The sequence below is a fragment of the Ranitomeya variabilis genome, chromosome 2, assembly GCF_051348905.1.
Source record: "Ranitomeya variabilis isolate aRanVar5 chromosome 2, aRanVar5.hap1, whole genome shotgun sequence".
Lineage (NCBI taxonomy): Eukaryota > Metazoa > Chordata > Amphibia > Anura > Dendrobatidae > Ranitomeya > Ranitomeya variabilis.
Genome location: NC_135233.1, coordinates 921,526,380 through 921,544,534, shown reverse-complemented (window position 1 = coordinate 921,544,534; position 18,155 = coordinate 921,526,380). Strand labels below are relative to the sequence as shown.

Here is an 18,155-nt window from a genome sequence, read left to right as displayed (position 1 = left end):
TTTTTATTATCCCTGCTGGAGTTTACATTAACTCATAATTTTTTTATGTTTAAAGAGGCACTCTACCTACAGCTCCAGGGTACAGCCATGGGGGCGGCCTTTGCGCCGTCCTATGCATGTCTGTTCCTGGGGCTGTGGGGGAGGAGAGTTTTCATCACTGATGCTACACCTCCCTCCTCTAACATACTCATGTGGTCTAGATATATAGACAATGTTTTTGCAATCTGGCAGGGAACTGAAAGGGATCTAATGAAATTTGTAGAGGAATTGAATATCAATGATGCTAACATTAAACTTACCTGCCATTACAGCCGAGACAGCGTGGATTTCCTTGATGTGCGTATCCGCAAAGGTAGTGATGGTCTGCTACAGAGTGATTTGCATCGCAAAGAAACATCAGTTAACAGTCTATTGCATTCTACCTCAGCACACCCGAGACATCTCAAGAACAGTATTCCCTATGGACAGTTCCTTAGGGCTAAACGCATTTGTTCCGAGGATGAAACATATCAAAAACATGCTGAAGATATTTCTAATAGATTTTTGGACCGAGGTTACTCATCAAGAGTAATTCGACGGTGCAAAAGAAGAGCTTCTCGGATGGATCAAATGAATCTCCTAAAGACCAAAAAGGAATCTAAAACATCTAACCAGGTGAGATTTATAGCTACTTACTCGAGCAACTCTACAATGATGAAAGAAGTTTTGGATAAATATTGGCCCATTATCAAGTATGACACGGTACTATCTAACTGCCTTACCAATATACCCTCCATAACATACCGGAGAAATAAAAATCTACGTGACCTACTAACCCATAGCCACTACAGGGGTCGGGAAGTTAAGTGTGCTTTTGGATCTAAGGGCCCTAGATGGGGTTTCTTCCCCTGCCGGGGCTGTACGGCATGTAAGAACTTGGAGCGATGTTTTTCCTGTCTATCTAGTGATGGATCCAGAGAATTCCAGATTACTCAGCACATTACGTGCTCCACGGACTATGTGGTGTATTACGCCACATGTCCTTGTGGACTCATCTACGTAGGTTTAACGTCACGCCAGCTACGTATTAGAATTGGGGAACACATCCGGGATATCAAGGCAGCATCTAATTCATCGGCTGATGAATTTTTAAAGCCAATACCAAGGCATTTTAAGGAAAAACATGGCTGTAATAGTCAGTTGCTGAGGGTACGTGGCATTGACCGTGTCATCATGGACGGACGAGGTGGAGATTTGAAAAAACGTCTTGCCGAACAGGAAGCGCAATGGATCGTTCGCATAGATTGTATCCGTCCTAAGGGCCTCAATGAGGTCCTTAGCTTTGTCCCATTTTTATAGTTTTTTATAGTTCATTTTGGTTTGTATTTAACTTTTTTAGTCTAGTGTTTTTTAATCCCTGTTTTATATACATGGTTTTTACTTGTTTCTCTCTTTTTGTCTATCAACAGATTGTAGCTATCGTTTATTATGTGTGTTCATTCTTTGAGATCTCAGGAGGCGTTTATGGATTCCTTTTACATGAGAAGCCTAGGATTGATCCTGACCTGGATGTCTGTCCAGACAGTGTTCTCCCATATTCACTTGTCCACATCCAACTGCATCTTTATTAATGTTTTCATATATATATATTTTGTCACGGCAATTTCCTTCATTGATACACTAGCACTATTTATTATTACACTCATTGCAATATATATTCACGTTACTGCTCAGTTTATTATATGCACCTGTAGTGCATTTTGATCATGGCATTGTGGCTTTGGTGTAACGTGCCTTGTATTTTTGTATAATACTCACTTTTAGGCACGCAGTGTACTCCTTCTCTTAGATTCATTTGCAGTCTTTATCATCACATTAGCATTTGTCTACTAATATACTTATTGTTTTGTTTATCTAGTGTTCACACTGTGCACTTATATTATATATCTTTCCTTCTTTTTATAGGTATCTATTCGGTTTCTCCGGGTGCACTCGTTTTCTTTTCACCCCCACTTCCCCCCTCACTACCACTTCCTTCAGTAAGGTATGTGCACTTATATCACTTATATTACTTGGGCTTCTTATTTTGCGTTCCATCTGGGTAATCGCCTCCTGCTCTTCTTCTTCCCGCTCGCAGCGGTGTGCGCTTGTCATGGCCTGTGTTTACCGGTTGCCGTGGATACGCGTCCTCACGGCGTCGCACCTTAGGCTCCTCCCACTGGCGCGTCAGTGCGGGGCGCCAGGGAGTGACGTCGGACGCCGATTCCGCCGCTTCCGGCCGGTGCAGGGCCTGGGACAAGCGCCGCCATTACCACTTTGAGCGTTTATTTTGTGTATAAAAAGAGACCCTCCTCCACTCCTACACTAGCGTCCCCCGAGGAAGCAGCATTTGCGAAACGCGCGTCGGGGCTCCTCCTTCCACGTACGGCCGCAGGGTGGGATTCTGAGTGTGTATACACCACCATCATTTATTATGTGAGTATGGCATGGTTTCATCTATGTACGTTTATGGGATGTATTCCTGGTATATGTGCACACGTGTGCTGAAAGTAATATGAATATATAGGACTTTTTCTCCGTACTGTATCTTGCATTAGGCACTTTATCCATACTTTGACCCATGTGCACACTTGTTATCCCCCTGCACCTGCTTATTGTCAGTGAGCAATTTCTCTATTGCTATTAGATTTATGTACACATATGTGCTGAGAGTTATATGAATATATAGGACTTTATTTCTGTACTGTATCTTGCATTAGGCACTTTATTCATATTTTGACCCATGTGCACATTTGTTATCTATGTTCGGTTGGTTGTGTGTCACCACTTATATTTAAACACTATATTATTATTTGCCTTGTGTATTTATTACTCTTTGTATATCCTTGTGGTATTAGTATACACCAACTTTTTTGCTCCTCAGCTGTATATATACGTACATGGCACTAGTGTTGCCTTTCGTTTGTCCATTGCATCGTCTTTTATTCTAATATTGATTTGTGTATTTATGTATCCTTTTAATGGTTCTCAATAAAATTGTTATTTTTAGCTTTGGTGTCCATTTTCCTTCGGTTTATTTTATCCTTTTCCAAGATGGCATCTTTGGTCTCATGTGCACTGTGTCTTCCTGCTATAAAACTCCACCCCAGCCTTCAGTCTGTGCTAGAGTTTTCTGCCTTGCATCCAGCTCCTGACCTCTGATTACGCCCTGGCTATACACCTGCTCCTGTGAACCTGTGTGGTGATCCTGCTACTCAGCTCTGAGTTCCTGCTGCATACACAAGTTTCCAGTAATCCTCCTTCATCTGCTGTTCGTGTTTACTTCCATCTGCATTTGCTGGACATGTAAGTTATTTCTGCTTTGCAATAACCTGAGACTATTAACCAGGCCTCCCTGGTTGAGCTAAGATATGATTTGAACTGCCTAATAAGCATATCTTTCTGTGCCTGGACTAAGACAAGGATTTGTTCGTGTCAAGTATCCTCAAGATTAACTGTGCTTCATAGACTTTCTGCTTGATTGCATTTTCCTCTGAAGTTTCTTATAGACTTGAGTTTCTCTCTGCACTTGTTTGAATCACTGTGTGATAATATAGACTTTACCACTTATAAAACTGTGTCCTGTAGTTGTCTTGTTCCACGCAAAGAGTCTCCTGAGTTATCCCCTATAATTATTACACCTTGCTGCAATTGCACACCCAGACTGTGATTAATGCTAGAACTATAGGATAAATGATGCGCACTCTGCTTAAATATAGGTGCAGGCTGAACGTGGACCAAGTCCAGTAACCATAACCAAGAGAAGGAACAGCCACACTCAGTGTCCCGTATGGTTGCAAAAAAGAACTTGTGTTTATTACATGTACAAGAAGTGGTCACCACAGAAACAGAAAATTAGTGAAAATAAGGTAACGTTTCAACCCTGTCTCCGGTCTTTGTCAAACCTCACTTGAAGAGTAGATAGAATAAATAGTAGAAATACATGGGGAGAGAAAAAAACAGGAGTCCCATCAGGGGCTTAACTAATATATAATACTTCATACCATATATTGGATAAGCCCTTGATGGGACTCCAATTACTTTTCTGTTTCTGTAGTGACCATTTCTTGTGCATGAAATAAACACAAGTTCTTTTTTGCAACCATACGGGACTCCTTGAGTGCAGCTGTTCCTTCTCTTGGTTGTGATTAATGCTGCTCATGGTTAAGGCAGCATAAATTTAATAGCAGGTTCCCTTTAATCTTTGCTACAATATATAGAGTATGCTGTGTAAATGTTTTAACTGGGCATTCATATAATTCTGAGCTTGAGCCTGGTATAAATATGAATTTATTTTCTCTGTTTTAAATTAATACTGTCAAATTACCTAAACCACTTGTAATTTATTAATGATGACTTAAACACTTTCTCATCCAAAGAAATATATTTATTCTCAAATGCAGTACTTCAAATATATAATTTATTCCATCATGGTTTACAAGCTTTCAAAGCTTTAAAAATTAATTTGAATTAAAAATAGGTTTCTATTTTTATGTATTTATTTTGCTAATAGTTTTTCACTTTGGCCAATTTCAACCTTTAGAGACCTTGTCAGTTTTCATTACACTAGTGACAGGGATCAGGGATCATAATGACATCTTCATTCTCTGTCTCTGCTCAGCTAAAAATTAAGCTGGGGCAGTAATAAGTACCATAATTTCTGAAGTGTGACAAGAACTTTAAAGCCTAATCTAAAACATTGCAGAGTCCAAAAATGATGTACAATAAAAAATTACATTGTGGTACCATATTAGCAAGAAAAAGCAATGTAAATGTGTTTATGCCTATAAATTACAAAAGTATTATTGGACAGATACCTTTATTGGCTAATTAGAATTACTATATTTGCAAGCTTTCAGAGCACAGATGATCCTTCTTTAGGCGGGTTTACACATTAACTGAGACAAGAGCACAACATTTAGGGGAAAGAAGATGTCTCTTTTCAATTATGCTGGTTTAATAAGTAGGTTTTTCAGATTCATCTGTGTTTGGTACATTGGTTTCAGTTAAAGCCTGAAGAAGGAGACTCTGTGCTCTGAAAGCTTGCAAATATATCTTTTTCTGGTTAGCCAACAAAGGTATATCTCCCAGAATACTTTTGTAATTTTCGAGCATAAAAGTACTTACATCGAGAATCCAAAAATGTAATTTGTGTGTTTAATGAGAGACTGTTGGTAGCTTATATTGGTTGTGGGTTGAGCTAATATTGTATGTATTTTTAGACTAATTTGTTTATAGTTTCTGAAACATTTTTATATATTTTACATACGAGAAGATTCTATAAATATTTGAAACATTTTTTTCTGACACATACACTAGCTTTTGTGGGTTTTCTATAATCATATATGCTTGTAAACCAAAAACTCTTCAAAGGTGTTAAAAAACACAAGAAATAAAAAATATGATGTTTTTATAACATACCGTATTAATTTAGGTGCAAACTAATAAGGCATGTTATACCAAAAAGTATGACATACCTTTTTAAAAAGTGTAAAAAAAATCTTACAAAAATATATTTCACAATATTTTCCCTCAAAAATTGAGAATACATTTGTGCAAAGCATAATACTGTAAAGCTTGGAATTGCTCATAAAATGCACATGAGGCAGAGGAGAGAGAGAACTCAGTTGAGCATAAGAGCTTACACTTTACAGATGAGAGATAGAGGACCCAATTAACGATAAGAGCTTACACTCTACAAGAGAGAAAGAACCCAGCCGACCATAAAAACGTACATGCTCTAGGAGAAAGAGATGACCCTGCTGACCATAAGATCCTTCTATAGGTAAGAGAGAGGATCTCAATGACAATAAGAGCTTACACTCCACATGAGAGAGAAAGGGAGGATGACTATAAGAGTTAATACTTGACTGCCAAGAATGACAGCAAGAGGACTCCCATGACCATAACAAATTACATTCTATAGGAGAGAGGTACAGGAAACTGCTTACTTTAAGATTTTACACTCTGCAACAAAGAGAAGAATCAGATGACTATAACAGCTTACTCTCTACAGGAGAGAGAGAAAGAGAAGACCCCATTGACCATAAAAGTTTCCACTCCAAAATTAAGAGAGAGAAAGAACCCCACTGAACATAAAATCCTACACTCTGCAAGAGAGTTGTCACTGTTCCTCTTCTTAGTCTTGTCTGGGATGCAGTTACTGACTGCGTGGCCATCCAATCTGGTACAAGAGAGTGCTGAAGCTGTCAGTACTTTGATTGACAGCTCAACCATCCTATCTCATACAGGGACATGCTGAGATGTATGTGTATTGCTTGACAGCTCGACTATCCAATCTAGGATTGGGAGGCATTGGCTGTCTCCAAGTGTTCATTATTCCAGGTGATTGCCATGCCACTTATCTAAGCTTTTTCTACCAGACCTCTGCCAGACGTACATTTAGCTTGTGAGATTTGTGCTTTGCTGTGCCTTGAGTTCTATATGCTTAACCTTTAGTTACCTGACCATTGACTTTGTTCTGACAGTATGTCTGTTCAACCACTTCTGCTCTGCCCTTGGCTCTTCCTGGTACTATGACTAGTGTTGACCGATACCTTCCGATATGCATTGGTATCGGTATCGGATAGTATCGGCCGATACCGGCAAAATATCGGATCTCGCCGATACCGATACCCGATACCAATGCATTTCAATGGGACGCAAAGTATCGAAATGGTTCCCAGGGTCTGAAAGAGAGGAAACTTTGCAACCGCCTTAAGGTGGCCAATGTATGCATCTTTAGGCAAATAATGTAATTAAAATATTAAGTAAAAGTTAATAGATATCTTGCTTGATGTGAGTTTTAACTTACATAACAGCGAGGTTGCTTTTCCGGATAACACGAAGTCCAAATGGCCTGCTCTTAACAACAACAACATCATACAGACGATCGTTCGCTGTGCTACTTGGTTGGCTTGGCGTATTGAGAGGTACAGGAACTTCATATCTTTTGTGGTTGGGATCAAAGATCTATGAAGAGTAAACATTAGTAAGATATTCAGCTGTCAAACACTAACATAAAGGTTTCAGAAATATCGGAAAATACAGTAAGTATAGTTTAAACAATCTGCAGTACTATAATATACAATCAGCCTAATACTGTTCAACACAAGTTTTTCTTTCTTATTATAACTACCGTATTTTCCGGCCTATAAGACGACTGGGCGTATAAGACGACCCCCCAACTTTACCAGTTAAAAAATAAAATCTTCTTAAAAGTTGGGGGTCTTCTTATACACCGTATGTCGTCTTATAGGGCCGGTGAATATGTGCCTTTTGGGGGGGGGGGAGTGATCCTGATGAGGACGAGGGGGCGTCTCACAGGAAAGTGAGTATCCCCCATTACCTTATCATAGCGCTGCAGCGTGGGGTCTCTGTGCTGGGAGCGGCGGCTGCTGTGCTGTGCTGTGGCGGCTCCTCTTCTGCAGTGTGGGGCCTCTGGTGCTGTGGGGCAGTGGCGGCGGCGTATCTTCATGCAGTCGGGGCTCCTCCGGCATCTCAAAGACTGGAAGCCCCGCCGGCAACTCCATCGGTACAATGCGGTCAGGTGGCCTCCGGGAAAATGGCCGCTGCTCAGATTCAGATCTCGTCCCGAGATCTCGGGAGACGAGATCTGAATCTGAGCAGCGGCCATTTTCCCGGAGGCAGCTCAATAGGTGCGATGCGGTGGCCCGGCCGCTGGGGGCTGCGCATGCTCAGATTCAGATCTCGTCCCGAAATCTCGGGACACGAGATCTGAATCTAAGCAGCGGCCATTTTCCCGGAGGCCAGCGCATTACACCACCGATGGAGTTGCCGGCGGGGCTTCCAGGCTGAGATGCCGGAGGAGCCCCGACTGCATGAAGATACGCCGCCACCGCCCCACAGCACCAGAGGCCCCACACTGCAGAAGAGGAGCCGCCACAGCACAGCACAGCAGCCGCCGCTCCCAGCACAGAGACCCCACGCTGCAGCGCTATGATAAGGTAATGGGGGATACTCACTTTCCTGTGAGACGCCCCCTCGTCGTCATCAGGATCACTCCCCCCCCCCACCCACCATATACGCCCGGCGTACAAGGCGATTCCCGGCGTACAAGACGACCCCCGACTTTTAAGAAGATTTTCAGGGGTTAAAAAGTCGTCTTGTACGCCGGAAAATACGGTAGTTGAATCTTTGACTTTATACAATGGAAATCAGGGCACTCTACTTGTAATGTAATTGAAGAAGACTTTTGTTTACAAATCAGCAAATAGTCACTTCCAATATACTTATGTCAGTCATTGTTTTGGTCATACCTGGACCTGGTTCATGGTCCATGTCTAAAAAATTTTCTATACAGTAACTGTATCATATCTAGAGTGCTGTATTTTCTACTGTATACAGTGGGTACGGAAAGTATTCAGGTCACTTTTAATTTTTCACTCTTTGTTTCATTGCAGCCGTTTGGTAAATTCAAAAAAGTTTTTTTTTCACATTAATGTACACTCTGCACCCCAGCTTGACTGAAAAAAAAAAACAGAAATGTAGAAATTTTTGCAAATTTAATAAAAAAGAAAAACTGAAATATCACATGGTCATAAGTATTCAGACCCTCTGTTCAGACACTCATATTTAAGTCACATGCTGTCCATTTCCTTGTGATTCTCCTTGAGATGGTTATACTCCTTCATTGGAGTCTAGCTGTGTTTAATTAAGCTGAAAGGATTTGATTTGGAATGGCATACACCAGCCTATACTGTATAAGACTTCACAGCTCACAGTGCATGTCAGACCAAATGAGAATCACAAGGTTAAAGGAACTGGCCAAGGAGCTCAGAGTCAGAATTGTGGAAGGCACAGATCTGCCCAAGGTTGCAACAGAATTTCTGTAGCACTCAAGGTTCCTAAGCGCACAGTGGCCTCCATAATCCTTAAATGAAAGAAGTTTGGTACCACCAGAAGTCTGCCTAGACCTGGCCATCCAGCCAAACTGATCAATCATGGGAGTAGAGCCTTGGTGGGAGAAGTAAAGAACAACCCCAAGATCACTGTGGCTGATCTCCAGAGATGCAGTAGGGAGATGGGAGAAAGTTCCACAAAGTCAACTATCACTGCAGCCCTCCACCAGTCAGACCTTAATGGCCGAGTGGCCCGATGGAAGACTCTCGTCAGTGCAAGACATATGAAAACTTGCATAGAGTTTGCTATAAAACACATGAAGGACTCCCAGACTATGATAAACAAGATTCTCTGGTCTGATGAGATGAAGATAGACCTTTTTGATGAAAATTCTAAGCTCTATGTGTGGAGAAAACCAGGCCCTGCTCATCACCTGCCAAATTCAATCTCAACAGTGAAATAGGTTGGTAGCAGCATTATACTATGAGGATGTTTTTCAGCTTCAGGGACAGGACAACTGATTGTCATTGAAGGAAACATGAATGTCGCCAAGTACAGAGATAATCTGGATTAAAACCTCTTACAGAATGCTCTGGACCTCAGACTTGGCGGAAGGTTCACCTTCCAACAAGACAATGACCTTAAGTGAACAGCTAAAATAGCCCTGACCTAAACTCAATTGAGCATCTCTGGAGAGACCTAAAAATGTTTGTCCAAAAATGTTCACCACCCAACCAGACGAAACTGGAGAGGATCTGCAAATAATAATTACAGAGGATCCCCAAATCCAGGTGTGAAAACCTTGTTGCATCATTCCCAAGAAGACTCATGGCTGTTCTAGCATGAGCAAGAACAAAAGGGGCACACTCTTCTGTACAGTCAGGTGGTGCTCAGAGGAAAAAAATACAATATAGAATATATATGCAACCTCAAAGTCACAGACTACAGGCCAGCATACACACCGGTTTCCTGAGGTCGCACATGGATTAAGCAGGTTGGCTGATTCCCCTTAAGTTATTTACAGATTTGGTCAGGATCCAGAATTCCTTGAAAAAGGCTTTAACAAAGCCGAAACGTTGGAGATTGTCTGTTGAAATATGACCGGTAGTGAATAAATCAACTGATTTAAAGCAAAGAAAGTTGTGATTTTTTGAGTGCCAGAGGTTGCATATATATATTCTGTTCTAGCATGAAAGGGTGCTTCTACTCAATACTGAGCAAAGAATGTGAATACTTACGACCATGTGATATTTTAGTTTTTATTTTTTCAGAAATTTGAAAAAATTTCTACATTTCTGTTTTTTTTTCAGTCAAGATAGGGTGCAGAGTGTACATTAATGAGAAAAAAAATAACTTTTTTTAATTTACCAAATGGCTGCAATGAAACAAAGAGAGAAAAATTTAAAAAAGGTCTGAATACTTTCCGTAAAACTGTATACAATGGAGTCACATCCTACTGTCGTACACCTAGGAAATGGCTTTGGGCTTGTTCACATATTACATTTATATTATTTTTTTCCGAACGGTTTTAAAGAATATGAAAAGTTGCAATTTAAATTTAACCCCTTACTGACATCGGACGGGATAGTACATCTGATGTCAATATCCCCGCTTTGATGTGTGCTTCGGCGATGAGCCCACCTAAAAGCCAGGACATGTCAGCTGTTCTGAACAGCTGACATGTGTCCGCAATAGCCGCGGGCAGAATTGGGATCCACCCACGGCTATTAACCAGTTAAATGCCACTGTCAAACTCTGACTGGGGCATTTATATCGTGCTTCTGTCCATCGGGCCAGAAATGCGCGCACCGATGACCCGTCACATGATCAGCGTCATAAGTGCATCGACATGGCAACCAGAGGCCTCTATGGTTGTTGATGACGGATTGCTGTGAGCGCCACCCTGTGGTCGGTGCTCATAGCAAGTCTGCAATTCAGCTGCATAGAGGCGATCTGAGCATCGCCTCTATGTAGCAGAACCAATCAAGTTGTGGCAGCTTACAGCCTCCCATGGAGAATATTGAAGCATGCAAAAACATTTTAAAAATGGTTTTAAAAATATGAAAAAATAAAAAAAATATAAAAGTTCAAATCACCCCCCTTTTGCCCCATTCAATATAAAACAATAAAAATAAAATCAAACATAGACATATTTGTATTGCCGAGTTAAGAATCACCCAATCTATCAATAAAAAAGGATTAACCTGATTGCCAAATGGTGTAGCGAGAAAAAAAATAAAAACAACAGAATTACTTTTTTTGGTCACTGCGACATTGCATTAAAATGCAATAATGGGTGATCAAAAGATCGTATCTGCACAAAAATGGTATCACTAACAACGTCAGCTCGGCATGGAAAAAATAAGCCAATATCCAACCTGAGATCATGAAAAATGGAGATTCTGCGGTTCTCGGAAAATGGCATCTTTTTTTTTAGCGAACTTTGGAATTTTTTTTCACCACTTAGATAAAAAGGAACCTAGACATGTTTGGTGTCTATGAATTTGTAATTACCTCGAAAATCATAATGGCCATTCTGTTTTAGCATTTAGTGAACCTAGCAAAAAAGCCATGCAAAAAACAAGTGTGGGATTGCCCTTTTTTTGCAATGTCACTGCACTTGGATTTTTTATCCCGTTTCTGTACCATGGCAAAACCAATGGTGTTGTTTAAAATTACAACCTGCCCCGCAAAAAATAAGCCCTCACATGGCCATATTGATGGAAAACTAAAAAAGTTATGGCTCTGGAAACAATGGTAGGGAAAAAAGAAAATGCAAAACCGACAAAAGCTCTGGTCATGAAGAGGTTAATGGCAGGGAAGGTCCAACATTAATTAAAAGCAGCATTAGGCTGATAGAATGGTGGTAGTCACTACTTCCAATACTATAGTACAAAAAAAAGGAACCATCACCTCTGATTAAAATAAAGCAAGTGTGAAAAAGTGCAAGCTCCTATGACTATATAACAAATAAGCTTATTTGCATTAATGTGGTAAAACAAATAATGTATTCAATGTTTGTATACATTTTAGCATCTTTGCATACATGCATAGTTGCATGAAGAGCACTGTGGGATCTTACTTCTAAACGGGGGTCATACAACTGGGCAATATTACTACAAGGGGAAAAGTAGAAGGGCATTATTAATGTATCGGGCCCTCATAGCAGGAAATAATGCCCCCTTATGTGAACCCCATATATTAATAATGTTCCACTATGTGGCTCCTCCTTCAGTAATAATGCACTCCTATGTGGTCCCATACAATAATGAATGTATGGAGTCATATAGGAGGCAATATTATTATATGGGTGACACATAAGTGGACGATACTGTTGTATAGTGGTACTGGCTACAAAATGGGACATTATTAATGTATAGGGATGACATACAGTAGGGTGACATTTTAAAAAATAAGGCTCACATAAAAGAACATTAATAACGTATGAGGGCCATACAAGGGAACATTATTATGTATGCTGCCATATAAGGGAACATTAAATGAGGGCAACAAATGAAAATACTACTGTATCAGGGCCATAATGAGGGACAGTACCCATGTATCAGGGAATAATAGCTGGACAATACTACTTTTTAGGGGCCACAGTAGGGGAAATTCTACTGTATTTTTGCTCAAAAAGTACATAAACATTGTTACTTTTTGGGGGTGTCATATTTTATTTTGGGGATACAGGTACTGAGATTCAAAAGGGAGGTACTGTTACTGTATAATCTGGGGAAAATGTTGGGAGGGTGCCCTAAAAGTGCATGTATATGTGTGTGTTCCTTTTTGTAGAGATGAGTCATAGTTGGAAAAAGCCATAGCAAGCTGAGCCTGATGAAAAAGAAATTGAAAATAAGTTGCTTCAATTGGAGAAGTCACTGGTTTGTATATGGAGTACTGCATACACCATCCACTATATGATCTCATTGCATGGGGTAGTGTTAGAACAGAGTTTTTTTTATTAATAGTGCGTAAAGTGTTATGCATTCCCTGTTGCCGCAGACCCTCTCATCCCTTGGCATCACAGACTTGGTCCTATCCTGGATCTCATCATACCTAACTGACCGGACATTCAGCGCCTCCCACTCACACACCACCTCCTCACCTCGCCCCTTATCTGTCGGAGACCCACAAGGTTCAGTTCTAGGGCCCCTGCTCTTCTTCATTTACACTTTTGGCCTGGGACAGCTCATAGAATCTCACAATTTTCAGTATCATCTCTATGCTGACGACACACAGATCTACATCTCTGGACCAGATATCACCACCCTACTAACCAGAATCCCTCACTCAATGTCTATCTGCTATTTCATCCTTCTTCTCAGCTAGATTTCTAAAACTTAACATGGACATAACAGAATTCATCGTCTTTCCCCCCATCTCACACAACCCCTCCAATGAACCTATCCATTACAGTAAACGGCTGCCCACTCTCCCCAGTCCCACAAGCTCACTGTCTCGGGGTAATCCTTGACACTGATCTCTCCTTCAAACCACATATCCAAGCCTTTTCACTTCCTGCCGCCTTCAACTCAAAAACATTTCATGGATCTGTACATTCCTAATCCAAGAATTTGCAAAAACCCTAGTTCATGCCCTCATCATCTCCCGCCTTAACTACTGTAACCTCCTGCTATGTGGCCTCCCCTCTAACACTCTTGCACCCCTCCAATCTATTCTAAACTCAGCTTCCCGACTAATCCACTTGTCCCCCTGCTATTCCCCGGCCTCTCCCCTCTGTCAATCCCTTCACTGGCTCCCCATTACCCAGAGACTCCAGTACAAAAGCCTAACCATGACATACAAAGCCATCCACAACCTGTCTCCTCAATACATCTGTGACCTCATCTCCCGGTACTTTCCTGCATGCAACCTCCAATCCTCACAAGATCTCCTTCTCTACTCCCCTCTTATCTCCTCGTCCCACAATCGCATACAAGATTTCTCTCGTGCATCACCCCTACTGTGGAACGCTCTACCACAACATATCAGACTCTCGCCTACCATCAAAACCTTCAAAAAGAACCTGAAGACCCACCTCTTCTGACAAGCCTACAACCTGCAGTAATCACCGATCGACCAAACCACTGCACGACCAGCTATATCCTCACCTACTGTATCCTCACCCATCCCTTGGAGATTGTGAGCCCTCGCAGGCAGGGTCCTCTCTCCTCCTGTACCAGTTGTGACTTGTATTGTTTAAGATTATTGTACTTGTTTTTATTATGTATACCCCTCCTCACATGTAAAACACCATGGAATAAATGGTGCTATAATAATAAATAATAATATTTTAATCTCTATTTCCCCTGTAAGGTGCTGCAGAATATTTTGGGTCTATAGAAGTTAAAACTATGTTTAGAAGTTCTATTCCAGGGTGGTGGCACCTGTTTTGGGGCTGTGATGATCTCTGTTCTCCCTGCTTGCCTTGTTTTCTCCATTCCAATGCACAATGACAGTGCACTCTCTTGCCAGCTTGTCCTTTCTTTTTAGAGCTTGCTAGGGAGCACAATGTCAAAGGGCATTCAAAGGAATATTGAGCAAAGAATGTGTACTGAGCCTGGATCGGAATTGGCAACTGCTCATGCTCAGTAGAGTGGGGACTAGTACAGCCCCTGAAATGGATGTCACAGATGGTGCTTTCTTTCAAGGTGGGGGACAGCAGATGTGGCAGTGACTGCAGCCCTGGACACCTGATGGCTTCTGGTTTAAGTATGCCAGCAGGCACTGGAGACATTCAAATGAAACATCATCACAAGTTAAAAACAAAGTTGACAGGAAGTTATAGTAGAGAGGAAGTAGTAGGGAAGTTTACCTTAAATCATAGTAGAAAAGTGATTAGGTTATTAAATTAGATGGCTGTACATTTAGTATGAAAATCACCTTTGATATGGGACTATCACCTTGAGGTGTAATTGCACCTGACTACATTACTGACTACAATAGGTAGTAAGGAGATACGCAGTGGATGGCACAGGCACATGATTTGATCAGATCACTTATCAATCTGAACATGAATATAGTGAAGGTGATATCTAGATATTTATAGGATTATGCTCAACACATCTGCCTCCTAAGAACATGATTACTATAGCATCTGGCAGAGCTATCAAAAGCCCCCAGGCCAGCTTTAGTTGCATATATCTATTAAGCTTTGCCAAAGGCACAATCTAATTAATTTTCTGTCAGTCTATCACTATTAAAAATGCAACTAATTCCATAAGAAACAAGAAAAGCAATGCTCAGTATGATAAAGCAATAGAAGAAAATCTGCTGATCAATGTCTGGCGAGAGAGGGGAGCCTGCATGTTGTGGAATATATCAGTGCCTTTGCCAGCATGGCATGCAGCAGGTCACAAGAAATAAGGCACAATAACTGGCTGCAAAAATGATTGTGTCTCTCATTAGTTTATCTAACTAGTAATATATGACAGCGACTTCTGTGGGAAACAGAAGTCAGCCTCTATACAAACCTATGAGATTCACATTAAAGCATCCATAGGAATGTACATGGGTTAGTGATATTGCGGGTCAAATAGGACAAAGGGAACAAAGAATCACTTTTTCTGCAACTGAAGATTTATTTCCAATATGTGAATGGAACATCAAAACGACATAGCTGTTCAGTCTTATGTCACTTCTTTTATTCACTTCAACATTTGTAAACCTTGTAGCAGTTAAAAGAAGTGACCTGCTCATTTTTCTGGGCAGCTTCTATTGGGAAGTTTAAACGCATTAAAAAATGGAGTTCCATACACAAGAAAATATTTTTCAGTATTGAAAATTAGTATATTTTATTATAAATACTGTTAACATGATAAAATCACAAAGTAATACAAAGAATATAACAAAGACGAAGGCCCGAGTTTAGAACTGAGTAAATCCCTGGTACAAACTCCGCTATATATAATATTGATTATCTGACACCCAATCCATATAGTGTACACATGACCTCAGTGTGAATTTAAAGCATTGGATGCCCGTGAAGAGATGCCCAACCCCAGGGCTTGTCAAAATGACTAATGCCCATATAAGGAAAAGGAAACAGTAGAGGTTAATCTAGTGGTAGAATATCTTACCCATGGTGAGTGTAGTCATGTACCAGGGAACCCGATCAACCCCCTTGATTTTATCATGTTAAAAGTATTTATAGTAAAATATACTAATTTTCAAAACTGAAAAATATTTTCTTGTGTATAGAACTCCATTTTTTCATTTAAATGTGTATCAGGAGTATACACCTACTATCCAATCACTTTATGGGTAAATACATGAAGCTATTGTGGCATTATTTACGATTATACGGGACACATATTTTTTCTGTGAGTTTGATTGTATTTCTATTGGGAAGTTGCTTGCTCTCTATACTTAACAGCAAGAGTGAAAGCTGTCTCTGAACCTTTCTCTAGAAAATGACCTCTGGCATTTTCCTCAAGTGTCTATACCCTGGAAAATTTGAGGACTGCACGTGAGTCTAAATGACGCTATGTGCACACACCCTAAGACCATGTGTGCACAAAGTTTTTCTTGGATTTTTTGAAGCAGAAACTAAGTAGAAAAACTCTGTGTGCACAGAGCCTAAATACTCCACATGTAAAAATCCTTGAAAAAAGTTGTCCACTACTCGAACAATCTCTGCTCAATCTATATATTCCCCCATGTAGAATAAAAACAGCTTGCACTCACCTCCAATGTCTCCTTGCAGCCAATCAGCAGCATCTTCACTCTCACTTCCTTCTGATGAAAAGAGGAAGTCAAAGAACAGCCCAGCTCTCACTTCTCCAAGCTTATCGTTTCTTCAGAAATAAGTGATAGTGAAGTGGTCGTTGATGGACTGCATGGCTCTTGTGACATTACAACATCATGTGAGCCTTGGGATACCGAGCGCCAACATCGCTGGAATATTGCTAGAATGTCGCTGGCACAAGTGTTGTGTTTAGGTTGTTATTATTTTCCATGGAGGAATATAGTGATCGAGAAGTGGATTGTCCGCGTAGTAGACAACTCCTTTAAATGAACCAATGTTACCTCACATTACTGCCGTAATAATTTTATTTCTAAAACAGTTCTTTCTACTCAAACGGAGCAGCAATACACAAATTAACGTTTCATTTCTGTAGGCACAATTTATCAATTTAAATTACCTTAAACTGAAGCATGTGATTTTCATGAAATGTAACTTCAACAGTAAGTTTTGTGATTCTTTTGGAGTTTGTGTAGCGCTGTGATATTCCAGCAGGCAAGGTGATATTTATAATGATACCGGTATCAGTGGTCACTTCATCGCCATCAACAATATAGCCATAATCATCTGGATAATAGCAATATGGAATACCAGTTGTATTGGATGCCTGGAATGGACAGGAAATGTTTACAGAAAGCTTAAAATAAAAGACTTTAGAATTGCGTAAAAAACAGAAACACAACTGCTGGCCTTATCTAGTGATCTTAATGCTGGATTTACGCAAATAACTTTCTTCGACTGTGTGTCCATGATGAGTTTTTATTGAATTTTTGAAGCTGCATATTTTTGCTGAGTCAAAAATGCAGCATCCTACAGTCCCAGCAAAAGTGGATGGGATTTATAGAAATCTTATGCCTTATGTCTTTTCTTATTCTAATTTACTCATCGTAAACTGACCTGTGGGGCGTGTTTCAAATCTACGTAAAATCGTCAAGTAAAAAATTACCACAACAAAAAAAGTGCATTTTTGTTGTGGTAATGTACAAAAAACGCATTTATTCTTCACATGACCAAATTGGGAAAGTTTTCTCAAAACCAAATACCAGGAAGCATAAAAAATGAAGGAGCTTTATTTAGGGAAAAACATATAAAAAGACAAAACAACTTTTTGTAAGCAGTTTATTGCCAATAGAGCAGGTTTTGGCTGCAGACAAAAAAGCAGTGTGTGAACATAGCATAACTTTATTTAACATATCCTGTAGACAAATGACACATATGATCTGCACAAAAATAACAGCAAAAAATGCACCAAATAAATAGCAAAATTGCAGCAAACAACACACCAACAAAAAATGCACCAAAATCTGCCTTTTGTAAGCAGCTTCTTTACTGCTAAACGAGCAGGTTTTGACTGCAAACAAAAAGCAGCAAAAAATCAACTTATGAACATAGCCGTAGACTATGTGCACATGTTGAGTATTTGATTGCTGAAATTTCTGCTACATTTCTGTATCTCTTGGCAGGAAAAATGCAGCATACATTATGCTTGCACTGACACCAAGCACAGGGGTTAATATTGGAGAGGCGT

General features: G+C 40.3%; 1 protein-coding gene across 1 annotated transcript in view; it reads right to left on the bottom strand.

The window, feature by feature from the left end:
- SI (sucrase-isomaltase) overlaps positions 1-18,155 on the bottom strand; it is a 349,991-nt gene that overhangs the window by 163,228 nt on the left and 168,608 nt on the right. Inside the window, exons 26-27 of the mRNA XM_077290631.1 lie at positions 17,028-17,234; positions 6,833-6,990 (exon numbers count right to left, since the gene is read on the bottom strand). Of these exons, the coding sequence (XP_077146746.1) occupies positions 6,833-6,990; positions 17,028-17,234 (365 nt within the window). The remainder of the gene's footprint in view (positions 1-6,832; positions 6,991-17,027; positions 17,235-18,155) is intronic.